The sequence below is a fragment of the Corvus moneduloides genome, chromosome 9, assembly GCF_009650955.1.
Source record: "Corvus moneduloides isolate bCorMon1 chromosome 9, bCorMon1.pri, whole genome shotgun sequence".
Lineage (NCBI taxonomy): Eukaryota > Metazoa > Chordata > Aves > Passeriformes > Corvidae > Corvus > Corvus moneduloides.
The window spans coordinates 31,639,530-31,657,656 of record NC_045484.1 but is presented as its reverse complement, the minus strand read 5'-3'; the positions used below and the strand labels follow the sequence as shown (position 1 = coordinate 31,657,656).

Sequence of the window (18,127 nt, the reverse complement as noted above, 5' to 3'; positions counted from 1 at the left end):
CACGGGCGGAGCCGCGCGGGGCCCCGCGGGCGGAGCCGGCCCAGCGTCGGCGCCGCCATTTCCCGCCCCGCGGAGCCGAAATGGAGACCCGGAACGCTCCGAGTGTCCCGGCGGCCAGGCCGGACCGCCCTACTCGGGGTGCTGTACGCGGACACACGAGGAACAGAAAATGAAAAGGCGCTTTTACGTCATTTTTTTATTTTTTCCTTTCCCCGTTAGCCCAGTTTGCAGTGGCACTGCAGCCTCGTGGGGTGCTGGGGGTGGTTGGGGCTTCATGATCTTCCGGGTCTCTTCCAGCCTCAACAATCTCAGGGTGGTTTGGGTTGGGAGGGACCTTAAAGTCCATCTCATTCCACCCCCAGCCATGGGCAGGGACACCTTCTACTGTCGCAGGCTGCTCCAAGCCCCAATGTCCAACCTGGGGACACTGCCAGGGATCCAGGGCAGGCACAGCTTCTCTGGCGATTCTATTCCAGGGCCTGCCCACCCTCACAGGGAAGGATTTCTCCCCAAAGATCCCATCTGAAGCCGCACATGGAATCAGCCTCGTGTGTGCAGGTCCTACCAGCAGCTCTCAGTGAGAGGAGGATGATGAAAAAGGAATGTCCCATGTTGAATTGTAGCTCCTTTCACTCTCAAACAGCACATTCGTGTTTCAAACACTCTGGTTTCTGAAAAACGCTTCTATGCGTAGATCCACTGGAATTAAAGGTAATTGGTGAAGGTTTAACTACATTAGTCAAGTATGTGATTCAGGAAACTCACTTCAAGCACTTGCTCTTCACTAAGGATATTGGCCTCATTAGTGTTTTACCAGTGTTCTTTAATCCCCCCTTTTTTTTTCTCCTCTCTCAGTGGAGGCAGAAACACCCAGAAAATACTGGATATTTCAACTGATTAGTAAAAAAAGCAGCGGTGCTTAAAAATGGCTTTTATGGACTCAAGAAGGTGAGTGCTCTGTGCCTCAGGGCCCTTGGTAAAAACACTTGTTGGTTTCATCGCATTCAGTTTCATGTGCTCCTGGAAATGAACGTAAATTCCACGTGGAACATTGCTGTCAAATTCAAATTTGGAATTGAAATATGCTTTCGGCAATCCAGTACGAGATACGGCATCTGTGATATTTCAGAAGTGGAAATGTTGTAATACTTAGTAAGGGAGGACAGTGAGTGTCTCCTACTTTATGAGTCAGATGCGGCAGAATTTCAGCTTGATTAATAAGGCAGGCTTGTTCTGTTTACATTCAGGAATGTTTACGGGGAAGCACATTAACAAAAAGCAACAAGCTCCTCCGGAAATAGCGTGATTTTTACTCCATTAACTGCAAATACTATTTTTTTTCTCCTGTAGCATGAAAGACAACTTCCCACCCCAGTGTTGTACTGCTTGGACAGTGTAATTTGTGAGAGTTTGGTCTGTGAAATGGTGAGGGAGGAGGAGAAAAGAGCGGGGCCGTGAAGGGCCCCTCAGAGCTCCCTCAGCGCCCCCGTCCCGCGCTTTCCCGCCCCTTCTGCGCACGCGCCGCCCCCGCGCGCGGCCGTCCCTGTCCCCGTGCGTGCCGGGCCGCGCGGCGCACGCGCGGGGCCGCGTGCCGTGGGTGCGCGCGCAGGCGCGGCGCGGTGCACTGTGGGATACTGCGGCCCGGGCAGGCTGGTGAGGCGGCGCGCGCGGGGCCGGCGGGGCCGGGCCGGGCCGGGCTGGGGGCGGCGGCGAAGCGGGGGCGGCGAAGCGGGCAGGGGGGAGCGACCCGAACCGCACCGCCCGCGCCTCACCCGCTCCCCGCCCCCGCTGTGTCTGCTGCAGCACCGGCGGAGCGGGCGGCGGCGCGATGGCCTCCAGCAGCGGCACCGACGTGATCCAGGTCACCAACGTCTCGCCCAGCGCCAGCTCGGAGCAGATGCGGACCCTCTTCGGCTTCCTGGGCAAGATCGAGGAGCTGCGCCTCTTCCCCCCCGAGTGAGTGCGGGCCCCGCCGCCTCCCCCTCCGTCCCTCCGCCCCCCCGCGCCCTGCCCGCGGCCCAGCGCCGCCTCCCGCCCGCCCCCACGGCCGCTCCCGGCCCGGGCCGCCCCCGCTGCCGGGATCCCGGCCGGCGGCTGTCGCTGCGCACCCCGAGAGTTGGTGTTCCCAGCGCGGCTCTGCTCGGTCACGGGATTGCGGGGATTGATGTAGGGCGTGGGGTGACACGTGCGGCTCCTGTGAAATTCACGTTTGTTTCCAGGAGTTGTTTGTCCAGGGTTGTGTCTACTGAGCCTCTGCTGTCTGCGTCACCTCCATAGGACGAAAAGTTCTAGATGCATATAAATGCATTTGATACAAAGAATTTTGTGCTAGAGTAGCTAAACACTGATTTACAAAAAATGCACTTTTAATATTTGTGTTCCTTGCAAATAAATCTGTGCTAAACAGGAAGGTAACCGCTATCAGACAAATGCATTTCTGAGTTGCACATCTTGCAAGGAATTCCGTGCAAATTAGAACAAATAATGCACATTTAAAGTGTGTGTATAACTGAAAATAAAGTATCAAATACCCCGGCAATTTGTAAATAGCCACAAACCAAAAAAAAAAGAAATAAGTCAATTTTTATGTCTTCACAAACAGTTAAATTCTAGTGTAACTAAGTGCTTTCAGAATCCTTTCTGATGCAATGTAAAACCTGGGTGTTAGCAGTGGTGATGGTTGTGCCAGTTTGATTGATTTACAGAGCCTGGTGTCATTATACGTTGGTGTTTTGCATCTTCATTATATAAGTTAAAGGTGTTCTTTCTGCCGTGATGAAGATTTATCAAGCAAGAACATAATCAATTATTTATAATACCCAAAATTGGATTTTTTATTTTAGGGGAAAAAACTGTCACAAAGCATTTGTTTTTCCTCATTGAGGCTTCAATCGCTGCTAGCACAAACCAGGGAAACCCAGCCATCCTGCACATCCAGAAATGTGATCGGTGGTGTTCTTGCAGCTACTTTGGGTTGGATTTGGGCAATTTCAGGTTGGAACTGGAGCCTGGAAAGAAATGGAATGTGACCGTGTATGGAATTGGAATGCAGGGACGGCTCCAGATGGAGTTTCCTTGTTCCCATCTGGGATAACTGACACGGCAGGAGCTCACCTGTGACGGGTGTAGTCATTTCCTGGGCTGCTGCTCTTTGTTGGAACGCTTTGTCTGCTTTTTCAGGGGGGTTGTTGGAGGTGATTTGTGTCTCTGAAACTTTGTAGCTTTAGATACACATTAACTACTCTGTTCAGAGATTACTTCGGTGCCTTGGCGACCTTTCCCTTGTGTACAGAAGGGCCCTGGCACTCACCTCCTGTGGGTTTTCCCTGGGCTGATGGGAATCTGCTGTGGGTCGCTTCAGAGTCCCCAGTTCCACTTCACCCCAAAGAGGGCAACCTTTTCCAGTAGTGACACATTCTTTTTCTGTTCCTTCTCCTTCACATTCCAGCTCCTGACTTTTCCCTGCCCATGGTGTTCATCCATTTTTGGAGGGGTACAGGATATAAATTATAAATCTGTGAATTCTGCCCATAATCGGGATTCGTTTCTGTCCTGGATCCTGCTGGGATTGTCCCTTGCCTGTAGTATTTGAGGAACCAATCCCATTTCCGTTGCTCCACCCCCTCATTTGATCTGTGTCGCTCTGCTGCAGAACTTCCTTATTCTCCTGCACTTGCAGATCACTTCCTGAGCTTCTCTGAATTCCTGGTTTTCCACTCTGCCCTCATCCACCTCCTTTTCCCAGTTTATTTCATCTCGTTTCCCCTTTAGTGTACGCCTCAGCTTCATGCTGCATCTTTAATGCACAACCAGCTCTGGGACTTCTTCCAATTTTCCTCCCCCTCCTGTTTTTCCCTGACTCCATTGCCTGATTCTCACCTTTATGGTATTCCAGAAAACTCCATCCAAACTGAAAAGTGGAGGGAATGGATTTCTGAGTCTCCTGTATTCCAACCCCAGGAAATCCTTGTATGTCCCAGCATTCCAGTGGCTGAGAGACAATTCCTGAATTTTTCAGTCTTGAGTGAATTAGAATAATGATGGATGCTGGCTTTTTTTGGGAACTGTTGAGAACATCCAGTTCTTGATGAATTTCACTCAGCTTGGATTTGAGAGTGACTGGAAATACCATTTTTAAAAGTGCAGTACACAGATGTAAATTAAATGTCAGGCTGCAGAAGCATTGCCTAACACATTTTCAGTTGTTATTTTAGGCTCATTACTTTGGGAAAAAGCTCAGCTATCCCAAAGCATTCCCAGTGGCACTCCTGGCTGTAAACAGGATCTGCTGAAGAGTAAATAAGATCTGGTTCCTTTGGTATCACTGACATATTAAAAATGCCTGAAAATACTGGGCTGCATTTATGTAATGAATTGTGTCATTTTTATACCATTTATATCAGTAACTCCTTCAGCTGTGCAATTACCCCTTGATTTACTTTTCTTTACAATTTTACCATGATTTTGTTGAACACCTTCATGCTTCTTTGGGATTATATTTTTATTCTGTTTTATTTCTTGTTATTTCTTCTTATTAGTTCTTACTTGTGAGCTGAAAAAGGCACCATTTTGGCAAGCTGCTGTGGATTCCTGGGCACAGGAGAGCCAACAGTTTCTTCGATTTTTTTTTTTCTCATTTATCACTGCAGTTACTTCCCAATTTATTCAGTTTTCAAGCTGTGGGAGCAAGTGGCTGTTTCTAATTTTAATGCTTCAGAAGCTGCAATGTGCTGCCTCCAATTTAGTTTTCCACATCAGGTTAAATGTAAGGTTATTAAAGTGTGGTCTGACAGACACTGGGGGCAGTTGTGTGTGTTTGGCTCAGTGGGGCTGAAGGTGAGGGAGCATTTGGCATTTGCAGTGCCAAAAATAGACCCTGGATCTGTCTGGTTGTGTCGGAGTTGTTCCCTGAATTCTGACAACCCCCAGTGCTGAAAGGCTTGATCAGCCTCAGCAGCCCAGATCAAACTGCTCTGCTGCTGGGATGCCTTTGAAGTTGGATGTTTTGGAGTTGTGGCTGGGAATCCAGGTAGGAAAAGCAGATTTTTGTCAGGATCAGTGAATGTTTTCAGAGCTTCCCAGGCTGATCTGGACTTCTGGCTTGGTGTAGGAACAAGGGTTTAGGACTTGCTGCTGCTTCCACTCCCTGTCCTGGGCCTTCTGGAGGCAGCTTTTAACTTATCTGTCCCACAGTTCTGTCTGCAGAACCATTTTTCTTCCTGTCTTTCACTTTGTACGTCCAATTAGCGCAAAATCTGCCCCGTTTTCAGGACATGGGAGCTCTTGAAATCCATTCTGGACCTTGCCTGGGTTGACTGCCTCTGGTTTTTTGGTTTGGTTTGGTTTTAGGGAAGTCACAGCTGTAGTTCTACAGTTCTTTCCTGCTGTAGGAAGTAGGTATTTCTGGGTTGGTTTTTCTTTGAAGTGACTCAAAACTTCTCAGTTTTGGATTTGTAGGTTGACAGACACTTGTTTTGAGCTGGGAATAAGCGCAGACCTACTTTGTGGAGAGGTCTGTGTTTGCTGTGCTCACTTTTCTCTACGGAACAGTGAAGTGAGCTGGAGGGTTCCCTGCCTGAGATCCTGGAATTTCTTTAGGTTTGTTCTTTCCTGCTGAGGGACAGGCAGGAGCTCAGCACTGGGCATTCCTCAGGATGTGCGAGCATGATGAAGTTTAGTCTAAAAGCTGGTATGGAATTGGGTTGATAAATAAAACAGAATCCCAGACTGGTTTGGGTTGGGAGGGGGCTTAGAGCCCATCCAGTGCCACCCCCCGCCATTGCCAGGGACACCTTCCACCTCCCAGGGTGCTCCAAGCCCTGTCCAGCCTGGCCTTGGACACTTCAGGGATCCACAGCTTCTCTGGGAATTCTATTCCAGGGCCTCAGCACCCTCAGAGCCAGGATTTCCTTCCCAATATCCCATCTATCCCTGCCCTCTGTCAGGTTAAAGCCATCACCCCACGTCCTGCCCTTACGTGCCCTTGTCATGAGTCACAAAGATCCTGTAATCATCACCCTCTTCATTTCACAATTTACCTTAATAAGTGATTTGGGGCCTAAAGCAGGGAGTGTGAAACGACAGGGTTTAACCGATACAGAATTGGTAACTTTTTATTTCAGCCAAGTTTTCCTCCCAGCCAGGGAGGAACTTGCATTTGGGTGGCCACTCATGGGTTTATAGCTCATCACAGAACTATTGCTCAGTTGCAAGTGATAACAGAGCTGATGTGCAGCTCCAAGTGAGGCAATGTAACAAATGGTGTCATTTTGGGGTTGGTTTGTGTGGTTTCCTGCTGTCCCTGAGTGCTGCCTCTGTCTCTTGCAGTGACTCCCCCTTGCCGGTGTCGTCGCGCGTGTGCTTTGTAAAGTTCCACGACCCCGACTCGGCCGTGGTGGCCCAGCACCTGACAAACACTGTGTTCGTTGACAGAGCCCTCATAGTCGTTCCCTATGCTGAAGGTTTGTAACTTGTTTGATGTTCTATGGGGCCACCCTTGGGTGGTGGTTGATTCCTGTCTAGTGCACAAAAATTAACAGTAGTCCAATGTCAAACACGTCAGAGACCGCCATTCTGAAACCCTTGGTATATTGCCTTTGGCCCCTGGATTTGATCCGTTTGTTTACATAGTGACACCAAAGTGGAAAGTTTTGTGTGTCTTTAAAGTGTAGAATAATAACATTTTAGGCAGAATTCTATGCAAATTTTGCTCTGTGTCAGTCTCAATGAGACATTTTCCCAAACAGACTGAAATGCAAACAGGTCAATATTTTAAGGAAATTGTACCTTAATAATTGTTCGCCACTTTCACTCTCTTCATGAGAATGGTTTCTCCCTCCCCGAGAGTGCATGGGAGAGGAATTAACATTCCTTTGGGATATGCTGCCACTACATTTATTTGGGAACAGCCCCAAAAAAAGGCCCTCACTCTCCTTGTGGAGTCCAGTATACCAAGGGTTTGAATAATTACGGTTTAATTCAAAAGTGACAACTTCCAAGAGGTGCCACATGGGCACTGGTCCTAGTTTTTAATTCCAAGTTTTCTTGTTCATCCTTGATATATTTAATAGAATTTCACTAAATAATAAACTCTTCTCTCTGTTATTTGTGTGTGTGATTTTTGTAGTGGAGAAGGCAAATGCAAAGCCCTTCCAGATGACTGAAAAACAGTGGGTCCTCTGCAGCTACAGGGGATTCTAGCCATTAACTAAAGGCCAGCAAGCACTCAAGTCCCCAAGTGTTTTCCTGGTGTAACCACTTGTTAACTACATTTTCTCTTCTTCTTTTTATTTTTACATTTTAGGGTGTTACAGTAATTTGAAAGGCAATGAGCAGGGTTTTTGGAACTTACCTTAAAAGCAAAGTGCTGAGAAGACACCTCTTCTTACAGAAGTCTTATTAAACTCTTCTAGACTTGCTTTAGAAGTAACTGATTTCCATTGTACTTGTGCATTTCTTGATTTTCTTCTGGGAAAGATTGCATTTAATAAAATCTTGCAGATTAAGTCATACTACAGTGCTAAGTTTGGTACATGGCCTGGGTTCACACCTGTAGTCTGTCACACTGGAGCTGTCTCTTGAGGCCTGGGGAGCTGTCTTATCTTATCTTTGTATTCCTTAAGCTTAAAAGATACGAAACTTAAACTTAAAAGATGTCCAACTTAATTCCTGGAGTGTAGGAATGTGCAGTGTGGCCTCTGATTGAGCCCTGCTGCTTCCTGAGGGCACAGAACCCCTGCTGTAATGGAGTTACTGCTCCTGCTGCCACTACTTGAGAATAGCAGAGCTGAAAGGCTTCTTGTCCCTGTGTGGGTATTAAACACAGCAACAGTCCAGTGGGATGGTGCTGCAATATTCTCCAAGGCCCATGGGAATAATGCCAGTGTTTAACTCTTCCTACAAGGATGAACCCACTTTTCTCTTTGTCAGTCTGACTTTGTCCACTGTGGATAAATCTGGCACTCAGAGAAACCCACCCAGCAGCTTTGCTTCAGAAAATCAAATTATTAAAGTAGAATATTTTACTGGGCCTGTTAAGGAGTCACTCCTGGGCTGTACCTTGTGTTGTTTAACAGTTCAGAATTTAATGTCCTTGGCACATCACTAGAGAGATGTTCAGCCAATGAAGTACTGCCCCTGGGTTGATAATCCCATACTTCTGTCCCTGTGCTGGAGCACAGTTTTCCCCAGAAATTCAGCCTGCCAGGGTCCCAACTGAACAAGAAGCAGCATTTCCCCAACCCACAGTGCCACTGCTGATGTGCTTAAAGCCAGGCATGTGCTGAATGGGGCCCTCCTCTCTGGTTTCTGCTGTGCTAATGAACCTGTGTGATTATTGCCTGTCACTAAAGCAAATGTTTATTATCTGTTTAGTGCAATAATTCCCCCCCTGTCCCAAGTTTTAGCTCACACAGACACTTTGGTGTTGGCTGTTGCTTTGTGTTATAGAACTATACACAAAGGCTACGGTAAGGTTTAGTATTTGTCATTTTCTCTGGGCTAATTCCTAGATTTGGAAGGATCTCTTAAGGTTAAAGATGGCTGGGGGGGGTGTTTAGGTTCTTTGGTTAATGTTTGTTTCTTTTGTCTGTTTCTTTTTCTTTCATTTCTACACATTCATGCAGTATTTCATGGTTCTAACAAAGCAGCAGTAAAAAAAGCTCTTGAAGCGTGAAAATTAACTGGTGAGGGGCCTCATTGCTTTTTTTAAATTGTAGTTTATTTAAATACTTTTTAAAGAAACAATTAGAGGATCAGATGCATGAATTTTTTTTTAATGGATGCAGATCTTCTATGAGGTGTCTCGAGCTAAGTCTGAGGATTTGTATTTAGATGCCAGAAATGTTGTAGTTGCACTGATTTGAAATGTTTAGCTGTAATTGATAAATATCCTCTTGAGACATAATTTTGCATGCCAAATGACCCCATAATCTCTCTGTAGGTATGTTGATATATTTATGCATTCCTGCCCTTTGCCTCCATGACCTTTTTCCCCTGTCCCTCCATAACTTTGGGTATCTAAAGTGCTGCCAGCTCAGTGCCACGAGCCAGATATCAGTGCTGTGTATTGTACATTTGTGTAGATTATCGGCACTTCTCAGTATAGGTGGGAGGAACCATTACCTTTATTTAACAGTGGTTTTTCTTTTTTGTTGTTGTGTTTTACAGTTCTTTTCCCTGGTTCAGCCTGAACTATATACCAGGCCCTGCTGAAAATACCACCCAACAGTTTTCTTCTGCAGCTTATCCAGTTTCTCTTAAGTGCCCTGTACATATTGTATGTTTTATGATGAGATGCAGTTTCTTAATATGTATTACAGAAACACTACTGGTATTTGCAAATATATAGTAAAATTGTTTTATTGAACTCTCATTTTGGGGGCTTGGGCACATTAACAAATTAATCCATCTGTATAGGGCTTTTGCTGTTGGATAGAGTAAAACTCCCTCCACAATTGTTTGTAGTAGGGCCCTGAGCACTCTGTGTGCAGAGCAGGCAGTGAAATAACCCCTGGTCTTAGCTGGCTGCAAGACTTTGGGCCACAAGTCCCCTCTGCCACGGCAGGTGGCAGCAGCATTGTTGGTACTCTAAGCTGGCACATATTGGAACAAATGCATTTTACTGCACAGGTAAGGAATGTGCCAGCATCCCTGTGTGTATCCCAGCCACAGACACACCCCCAGCATTCCCGGAGAGCCGCAGGGACCGCATTCCATGTGACACGTCAGCAAAAGCCCTACCAAAAACACCCATCCCTTCTCTTTAAGTTTGCCAAAATTTGTATGGTAGGTGTAAAAGAAAACATAGTGAACTGTACCATATTATTAACCCCTAAATCCAACTTTTTTTGTCTTGTGTATCTTGATTTTTCTGTGTGCTTTGTAGTGAAGCAGCCGACACGAGTCGTTGTTCATAAAACAGCTTTTGAAAGTTGAGAGCACTCTCACCCCTGGAGAACCGACTGTGCTTGCTTACGTTTGGTTCATGACTTAAAAATCGAGTACAGGTGATGAAACCTTGGCAGTGTTAACAACAAAGTAGTGTGTATTGTGCTATTTTTTTGCTCTAGAAACTTAACCTTTTGTAGAGAAAAAGGAACAGTCAAATTGTCACCCATTGAAGTTGCATTCTGACAAAAAAAGTTAATGCTAAATATTAATAGCCATCAAGCTTTGTATTTTAGCCAGCATAAGTACTTTCAACAAACTCAGGTGGTGTATCAGGGAGACTTTGCTGGGTGTATTTGTGTATTTGGTGCCTCTGGGCTGGGATGCACTCTAATGCCAGGCTGTTTCCCTGCAGGAGTCATTCCTGATGAGACTAAGGCTTTGTCTCTCTTGGCACCAGCTAATGCCGTGGCAGGGCTGCTGCCCGGGGGTGGCCTGCTGCCCACTCCCAACCCTCTCTCTCAGGTAGGCTGGGCAAACATGGGGTGGGTTCTGCTGCATTCCCATTTAATTGCTGCTGTTTCTTTCAGGACTGATGTGCTAATGGCAATTCCTAGAGCATTTTATCAACCCTGATGGATTGGGACAGCTCTGATGTGAATCGGGGCGCAATAGTGACAAGTTGTTAGATGGGATATCCTTATTTCCCTATTCCCTTATTTCCTGGTATCTCAGGGCCCTGTTTGTTTGTCCTTCCATCCCTCTCACCCATTGTACTTCGCAGATGTGACAAGCGGTAGAGATCTCACAGATTTTAAATTCCTCGAGTCCAAGGAGCTGCCACGCTGTGAGATTCCCTTCATTAATCCTCCAGCTGAGGGCAAAATTGGAGCCTGGTTATGTGAACCTACAGGAATTCATGTGGAAGATGAACAGGGAGAACTGCACATTGTGGGAGAAGCTGGAGTCACAGCTCAGCTCTTGGCAGGGCACAGAATCAAAGGGCAAGAGGCAAATTAATCATAATAAAGCCTCATTAATTCTGCACTTCTCAAAGCCACTTCAGCTCATGCTTAGCTGAAGGACCCCCTGGCCATGGAGCTGCTCAGGAGGGAAGAGCCTAAGTTTAACCTTTGAAACCCAGGGAAGAGGTTGGAAGAACCAGATACAACCCAAAAGATTTCATTCACTAAAAACTCTGCATGTAAGTTCTGGGAATGGTTCTTGAGCCACCTTAATTTCAGTTGTGTCTCTGAACCTCAGGCTGCTCCCAGCCCATCCATGGTGGGATGTGTTTAACACATCCATTTTAGGGGAATGTGCTGCAGAGTCAGGTTTTCAAGCACATTTTGGAAGTGTGCCTCGGGTTTTGGTGTCTGTCTCCATCTCACTTGAAATGGCCCAAAATGAGCTGCTTTGGGGAGCCTTCTGCTCTCTCAGTAGCTTTTTAACCAAATTTGAGACATTTGCAGGGATGCAATATTGTTAAATTGCCTTTTAACATAAACCATGGCCATCTCAACCCTAAACTGAATTAGAAATGAGGTGATTTCCTCAGAAACTTATAATGAATTTTCCCTTTCAGCACTGAAAAGTAACTTACTTTTAAACTATCCCTTCAATGTGCTGGAATGCTTTACTCCTTCACCTTTGTTTTCCCTGCCCCCTGGGCTGCAGAGGGAAATGCTGACACACTGACTGGTTTTTGTCACTAACTGCTGTCTCTGTCACAGATTGGTGCTGTCCCTTTAGCTGCTTTAGGAGCTCCTGCTCTCGACCCTGCCCTTGCTGCTCTTGGGCTTCCTGGAGCAAACCTGAACTCCCAGGTACGTTCTCATTCCAAAACACCCTTCATTGTCCCCTCCTTTCCTGCTTGAAGAGTGGCTTTCATTTATATCAGTTCACAGCCACTGCCTGGCAACTCCAGGGATTGGTTTCTGCTTGGGAAAAGGAAAATCCCCTTGAATATCAAATTAGATGTTGGCAGGGGCCAAGGTATAATTTGGGAATAGCAATGAAATATTTCAAATATGTGTCATTATCAGGCCATGAACTTGCCTTGTTCTTCAAGTAAAAAGTAGTTTGACTTTTTAATTTTGTAGGTGTCAAAAATGTGAGGAAACTTTATTAGGTTGTGAAGCTGAATAAAAAAAGGCTTTTAAGTACTGAGTAATAGACAACTGAGTATATTTGTATCAATAAAAGTATATCAATATATTGAACATTCTATATATTTATAAATAAAATACTTAAGAGGTAAGAACCAAATACTGTTTTACAGCAACAAGAAGTAGCAATAATTTAATGCATTTCTAATGCCATAATTAAAATTTTTTTTATGTATTCCATTGGAAGAACAAGCAAATGATGGTGAAAATTAAATAACAAATGGAAATAAAAAATTTTAAAGGCAAATTAGAAAAATGTATATTTGGGATGATGGAGGATTTTTGTACATTAAACCAGCAGATTGTAACAACCATTTCAAAAATGAAACTTAGGGTTCATTGTAAAAAAAATGAGTGAGGATTAAACATTTTCTTTCTTTCAGTACTACCTCACTGGTACAGGAAGTGACTGATCATCATAATACCTGGATTCTCCTAAGAGCTGTAAAATAGATTTTTCCTGGAATTTTTGGATGTTTATAAGTTGGCCTTGAGGCCTTCAGCGGACAGACAGCTTAGAGAGAGCTCTGTTCTCTTGCAGTAACAGAAGGAACCTGTGCACAGAGTTACTAATACACAATTATCCATACAAACACATCCCAGAAGGGCTTTTTATCCGTTTGTGGTTTTATTCCTGATTCTCTCCAGGGCAGGGCTGGGTTTGGCTGCTGTGGAAAGTAAAGCCCCAGTCACACCCAGCCCCAGTCACACCAGCCCAGTGTGGCCTTTCTTCTTTGCTGGGGGCGTTCTGGTCTGGTTTTCCAGCTGGGAGGGGACATTCCCAGGAAAGTTCTCTTGAGCTCACACATCTCCCAGCCTGGTTTTAACTTTGTTTTTCCCTTACAGTCTCTCGCAGCAGATCAGCTCCTAAAACTGATGAGCACAGTGGATCCAAAGTAAGCACCAGTGTTCCCAAACACTTGTATTGCACTGCTGGGGAATATCCGTGGGGATTCAGTGCCCAATCCCTCTCCTGCTGGAGCTGATGCCAGCTTGGAAGGGCCTTGGAGCGCCCTGGGCTAGGGAAGGTGTCCCTGCCCATGGCAGGGGGTGGGATGAGATGGGCTTTAATGTCCCTCCAAACCCAAACCATTCTGGGATTCCCTGATCCTCTGAACTGGCTCAGTCTGACAATGCAGACCTGCATCCCTTGGATTCCTCAGGCCTGAATTTCTGGAATTTTGTGTTGACCAGGTTGAACCATGTGGCTGCAGGTCTTGTGTCCCCCAGTCTGAAATCAGATACCTCCAGTAAAGAAATAGAAGAGGCCATGAAGAGAGTCCGAGAAGCACAGTCCTTAATTTCTGCTGCTATAGAGCCAGGTAATTCCAGCCTGGAATGAGCCATTCCAGCCAGGATGGAGCTTGGATACAGCACATGATAAAAGCTGATGGTCTGCAGAGTACTGCCTTAATGTCTGTGGTCTGCAGGGAATCCATTTCTTAGGGTTTTAATCATCCTGCAGTGGATGCTCCATGTGTCCTGCAGAAATGGGCTGGAATTAATCCGTTGTTTTTCCCAAAATTCGCTGGTTTGAAGGCTGTAAAACACCCAAGCTTCCCTGAGGGAAGTGCCTGCTGCTGTCTCAGGTTCCAAGGGAACATGGATTTCCTGGCCTCACCACTTGGCACCCTGCTGATGCTTCTCAGGGATGCTTTCCTTTATCTTCATTCCTGATCTGGACAAGTTTGTAAATGATTCTCTTTTTGGAGCTTCCTTCAGCAGGTTGGATTTTAGAACAAGCTCCAGCAGCTCCCACAAATGTCAGAGCCACCAAATCTGAGAGGCAGGAACTTGAACCCTGAAAACACAGAATATTCATCAGTTTTGCAGCCTCCTGATGATTTCTAGGAAAGAGCAGAGCTCCTGCTCTTGTTCTTGCTTTGCTTGAGGCTCTTTAGTGGGAAATTCAAAACAATCATTTGAGAACTTCTTCAGCCCCTCACAAAACGGCAGATTCTGGGATTTTCACAGGGTTTTCCATTGCCCTGCAGCCATCAGCTTTTCACTGACTCAAATGAAGTTTTTTTCTGAATTTTGACTTCTCCAGTTTTGCATAAAGCTGTTACTTGATGTCACAAACTTGTCCCTGTCTGTTGGTTCTGTCGTCTTGTGAAGAGAACGATAGATGGATGAGCCTTGATTTCAAATGGCAAAATCAGGTTGATTTAGATCTGTTTCATGAAGCTCCAGGTCCTTTCCTTTAGAAAATCCTTATGAATACTAAAAGCCATTGGTTTTTCTTCTGCTTTTCCCTTTTCAGACAAAAAAGATGAAAAACGAAGACATTCAAGGTCGAGGTCACGCTCGAGGAGGAGGAGGACACCGTCCTCATCCAGACACAGGTGACTGAGCAGTTCCTTGAAAACACCTCCCAAACAGCTGGAACAATTCCTGCAAAAATCATTCTTGGAAGGGACACTTGGGTTTGATTTAGTGCTCTAAAGATCTGTTGACATTTTGGTATCACCAGAGCCCCTGGGCAGGGCAAGGGGAGCAGGGAGAGCTGTGGATGGAGGCTTGTGTTGCGTTTCTGGGGTTTCCTTGGCCCCGAGCAGCTGGGCTGGGAGCATCTCACAGTGTCCTTTGTGTGACTCCCGTGTTGGTGTGTCCCTGGCAGACGCTCCAGGAGCAGATCAAGGAGAAGGTCCCATTCCAAATCCAGAAGCAGGAGGCGATCCAAAAGTCCGAGGAGAAGGAGATCTCATTCCAGAGAGAGGAGCAGGAGGTCTCGGAGCACATCCAAAACCAGGTACTGGCTCCAGGGAATCCAGTCCTGAGCAGGGCAGGGATTGTCCCCTGTGCTGGCACTGCTGGGCCCCTCCAGGGCTGCCTCCAGCTCTGGGCATCAGTCCAGGGAGGACGTGGAGGGGCTGGAGCATGTCCAGGGAAGGAAACGGAGCTCCTGGGGGGCTCAGCCTGGGGAGCCCCCCCCTGTCCTTCCCAGCTTCCCGTTCCTTTCCCTGTACAGCAGATTAGGAAGTGCTGTTGGATGGTTTGAAAACGACTTAATCTCTTTTCTACTAAAAGGGATAAGAAGAAGGAAGAGAAAGAAAAGAAACGTTCTAAAACTCCCCCCAAAAGCTACAGCACAACCAGAAGATCCAGAAGCACAAGCAGGTACAGAAATGGGATTTTCCTTGGTCTCTGTTCCCAGCAGGGTTTTGATCCACTTCAATATTAAATAGAAAAAAATGGTCTTTGATAGAGCAGCCAGTCTGTGGAAGGTGTCCCTGCCCATGGCAGGGTGGGAGGAGCTGGGCTTTGAGATCCCTTCCAACCCAAACGATGCGTGGCTCCCACTGGATCATGATTCCGATGTGGATGTATCTGGTACAGGCACAGCAGCACCTGTACCACCTGTGTCTGTTAAGATACTTTAATTTCCCTGCAGTGTTTGAGGTAAATTCTTTGGGCTTAGAACAGTTTCTCCTTGCTCTGTGTCAGAGTTGGATGTTCACTCTTCACTCTTCCTGATTCAGGGAATAAATCCAGGCAAAAGTGTTCCCTTTTTTTTAAAAAAACTTCCAAATTTAACTTGCAGTTTTAACAGCTCTCTAGTACCCTGTGAGCAGGGCTGGGATTGGAATTAGGGATGCATTTGTAGCTTTAAAGAAATAAGCACTGATTTCCAAAGCTGCTGTCCCTCCCTGCAGAGAACGGCGGCGCAGGCGGAGCCGGAGCGGGACACGGTCCCCGAAAAAGCCCAGGTCTCCCAAACGGAAAATGTCCCGGTCCCCGTCACCCAGAAGGTCAGGGAAACACTGGGCTGGAAAAAACGGTGTCTGGGTGGGAAACTCCCAAACTGTGACCTACAGGGAAGCTCCCAGGGGATTCTGTCTGGGGGGGAATCTCTGCTGCTTTCACGGAGCTGCTCTGGGGTTGGCTGGGAGCTCCAAGGGTCAGGTGTTCTCGGGGTGGTTGGAGTAGGACATGGCACAGTTCCCAGTCCCTTTGGCTCTGCACAGTAGGAATCAACTGATTTTGGGTGGCCTGGGCATTCTGGGAGCCTATCCCAGGATGGGGAGCTCAAGGTGCTCCTCTGGAAAACACTGGAGCATCGCTGCTCTTACTGTCCAGGATTTGGACTCTGTGATGCCTTTGGGGCCTTTCAGCCCAGGAGATCCCATGGTTCTGTTTGCCACAGCATTTCTCAGCCTTGGCTTTGTGGTGCTGTGCTTGAGCCAGAGCTGAGAAACTGGGATTTGGGCTATTTCCTGAAAGCAGAGGCTGTTCCCTACTTGCACTCTGCCATTTTCCTTTGGGTTTGTTGTGAGCTGTGGGTACACAAACCCTCTGGACACAGTTCCAGCCATGGAACAGGGTGGTGGTGCTGGGCTTCATCCTCTCCCTGCTGATCCTCATAGGCATAAAAAGGAAAAGAAGAAGGATAAAGACAAGGAGAGGAGCAGAGACGAGAGGGAGCGGTCAACGAGCAAGAAAAAGAAGAGCAAAGACAAGGAGAAGGATCGAGACCGGAAATCCGAGAGTGACAAGGATGTGAAAGTATGTTCCAGAAACCCCTGGAGCTGCTCCCAGCCCTGCCCCACATCCCCCCAACCCTGTCCCAGGGGGAGGTGCTAACGTGTCCCTTTCCCTGGCAAAGCAGGTCACAAGGGACTACGATGAGGAGGAACAGGGCTACGACAGCGAGAAGGAGAAGAAGGAGGAGAAGAAGGTGGCGGATGCTCCCTCTCCCAAAGGGAAGGAGCCCGGAGCCGAGAAGGGCAGTGGGGATCCCGGCAGGGAATCCAAGGTGAACGGGGACGACCACCACGAGGAGGACATGGACATGAGCGACTGAGCCTGCCCACAGCCCCTCCACAGTGTGATCCTTTATGCTGTACTTGTTAATCCTCAACCTAGATGTATCCAGCTCCGAGCTCTCCATGGTCTGTCCATCCCAATACTAACTCACACCCAAAGCTTGAGACAGGGACCCCCTGCTCCAGGGACCCGCTGGGGCCGGGCCAGGCCGCACGTCCCTCCCCCAGCACGGGCTGGGCCACCCCTTCCTCCCTCCCTCCCTCCCTGCTTCCCTCCCTCCGGAGTGTCCTGGGCTGAGCCAGCAGGGCCCAGCAGTGTGGGAATGCCCCGGGAGCGTGGCACAACTGCCCTGTCCTGCCACAGCAATGTGGGAATGTCCCAGGAGTGAGGGGAGTGTGGCACAGCCCCCCTGTCCCATGGGAATGCCCCGGGAGTGTGGGGAGTGTGGCACAGCCCCCCTGTCCTGTGGGAATGCCCCAGGAGTGTGGCACAGCCCCCCTGTCCTGTGGGAATGCCCCGGGAGTGTGGGGAGTGTGGCACAGCCCCCCTGTCCTGTGGGAATGCCCCAGGAGTGTGGCACAGCCCCCCTGTCCTGTGGGAATGCCCTGGGAGTGTGGCACAGCCCCCCCGTCCTGCAGCCACCGAGGGGCTGCCAGGGCCTCCCGGACACTCTGGAATTGGCCTTGGATCGCACCAGCTCTTCACGCTCTTGGCTTTAGTTCTGGTTTTAAGCCACATGCTGGGTTTGATTGGGTTTGGTTTCCCAGTGGGTTTTGGTTGGCTTTGCCCGGGGTTCAGTGCCCCGACATTCCTGAGGGCTCTCTCTCCACCGTGTCCCTTCCGCTCCGTCTGGGGCGAGCTGGAACGGGCTGACCTCGGGAAGGGGAATCCTGCCCATGTCCAGCGAGGGAGGTTGGGGGAGCAGCTTCACCCAGGGCTGGGGGCTCAGGAGCTCACCCGCTGCAGCAGGGAGTGCATTTTAAAATGACCTTGGTCTGTTTTTAAAGCAAGTCCATTGACAATGTACTTTTTACTTGATCTCAAGTTGTACAAACAGATGAATTTGTGTTCCTGTCCCGGCCGTTCCCTCCCTCCCGCACTCGGTGATCCCATGGTATTTGCAGAGTAGTTACCCAAAGCTGTTCCTTAGTTCCAGCAGCTCCAGAGCTTTTACTTTTGTGCAGGTAAAGAGACAAAAGTAGCCGACAGTCTGTGCCATGTCGATGTACAGTTTCGGAAAATGTTTTACAAAACTTTGATAATAAAACCCTGAAACTTCAGCTCCTCTTCCTACAAAACTGGTG

The 18,127-nt window shown here is 47.7% G+C and overlaps 1 protein-coding gene across 7 annotated transcripts; it reads left to right on the top strand.

The window, feature by feature from the left end:
• Positions 1-1,581: 1,581 nt before the first annotated feature.
• On the top strand, positions 1,582-18,103 carry SRSF11 (serine and arginine rich splicing factor 11). Of its 7 annotated transcripts, none has more exons than XM_032118459.1 (13): positions 1,582-1,653; positions 1,804-1,956; positions 6,328-6,461; positions 10,304-10,413; positions 11,622-11,714; positions 12,903-12,952; positions 13,251-13,378; positions 14,320-14,401; positions 14,677-14,808; positions 15,087-15,176; positions 15,713-15,808; positions 16,424-16,562; positions 16,666-18,103. In XM_032118459.1, exons 2-13 carry the CDS (start codon positions 1,829-1,831, stop codon positions 16,858-16,860), a joined length of 1,377 nt encoding a protein of 458 aa, XP_031974350.1. In that variant the 5' UTR covers positions 1,582-1,653; positions 1,804-1,828; the 3' UTR covers positions 16,861-18,103. The 7 variants fall into 7 exon arrangements, with proteins under 7 accessions (XP_031974350.1, XP_031974349.1, XP_031974353.1 ...); XM_032118458.1 differs by having other exon boundaries at positions 16,663-18,103; XM_032118462.1 differs by lacking the exons at positions 1,582-1,653; positions 1,804-1,956 and having other exon boundaries at positions 6,328-8,684; positions 9,169-10,413; positions 16,663-18,103.
• The last annotated feature ends 24 nt before the right edge of the window (positions 18,104-18,127 follow it).

What these genes read in the sequence shown, in the direction of transcription:
- SRSF11 (XM_032118458.1), top strand. Translation starts at nt 1,829, where the DNA reads ATGGCCTCCAGCAGCGGCACCGACGTGATCCAGGTCACCAACGTCTCG. An exon ending in GAGCAAACCTGAACTCCCAG is followed by an intron (nt 11,715 to 12,902) that starts GTACGTTCTCAT and finishes TTTCCCTTACAG; the next exon opens with TCTCTCGCAGCAGATCAGCT. An exon ending in ATGAGCACAGTGGATCCAAA is followed by an intron (nt 12,953 to 13,250) that starts GTAAGCACCAGT and finishes TGTGTTGACCAG; the next exon opens with GTTGAACCATGTGGCTGCAG.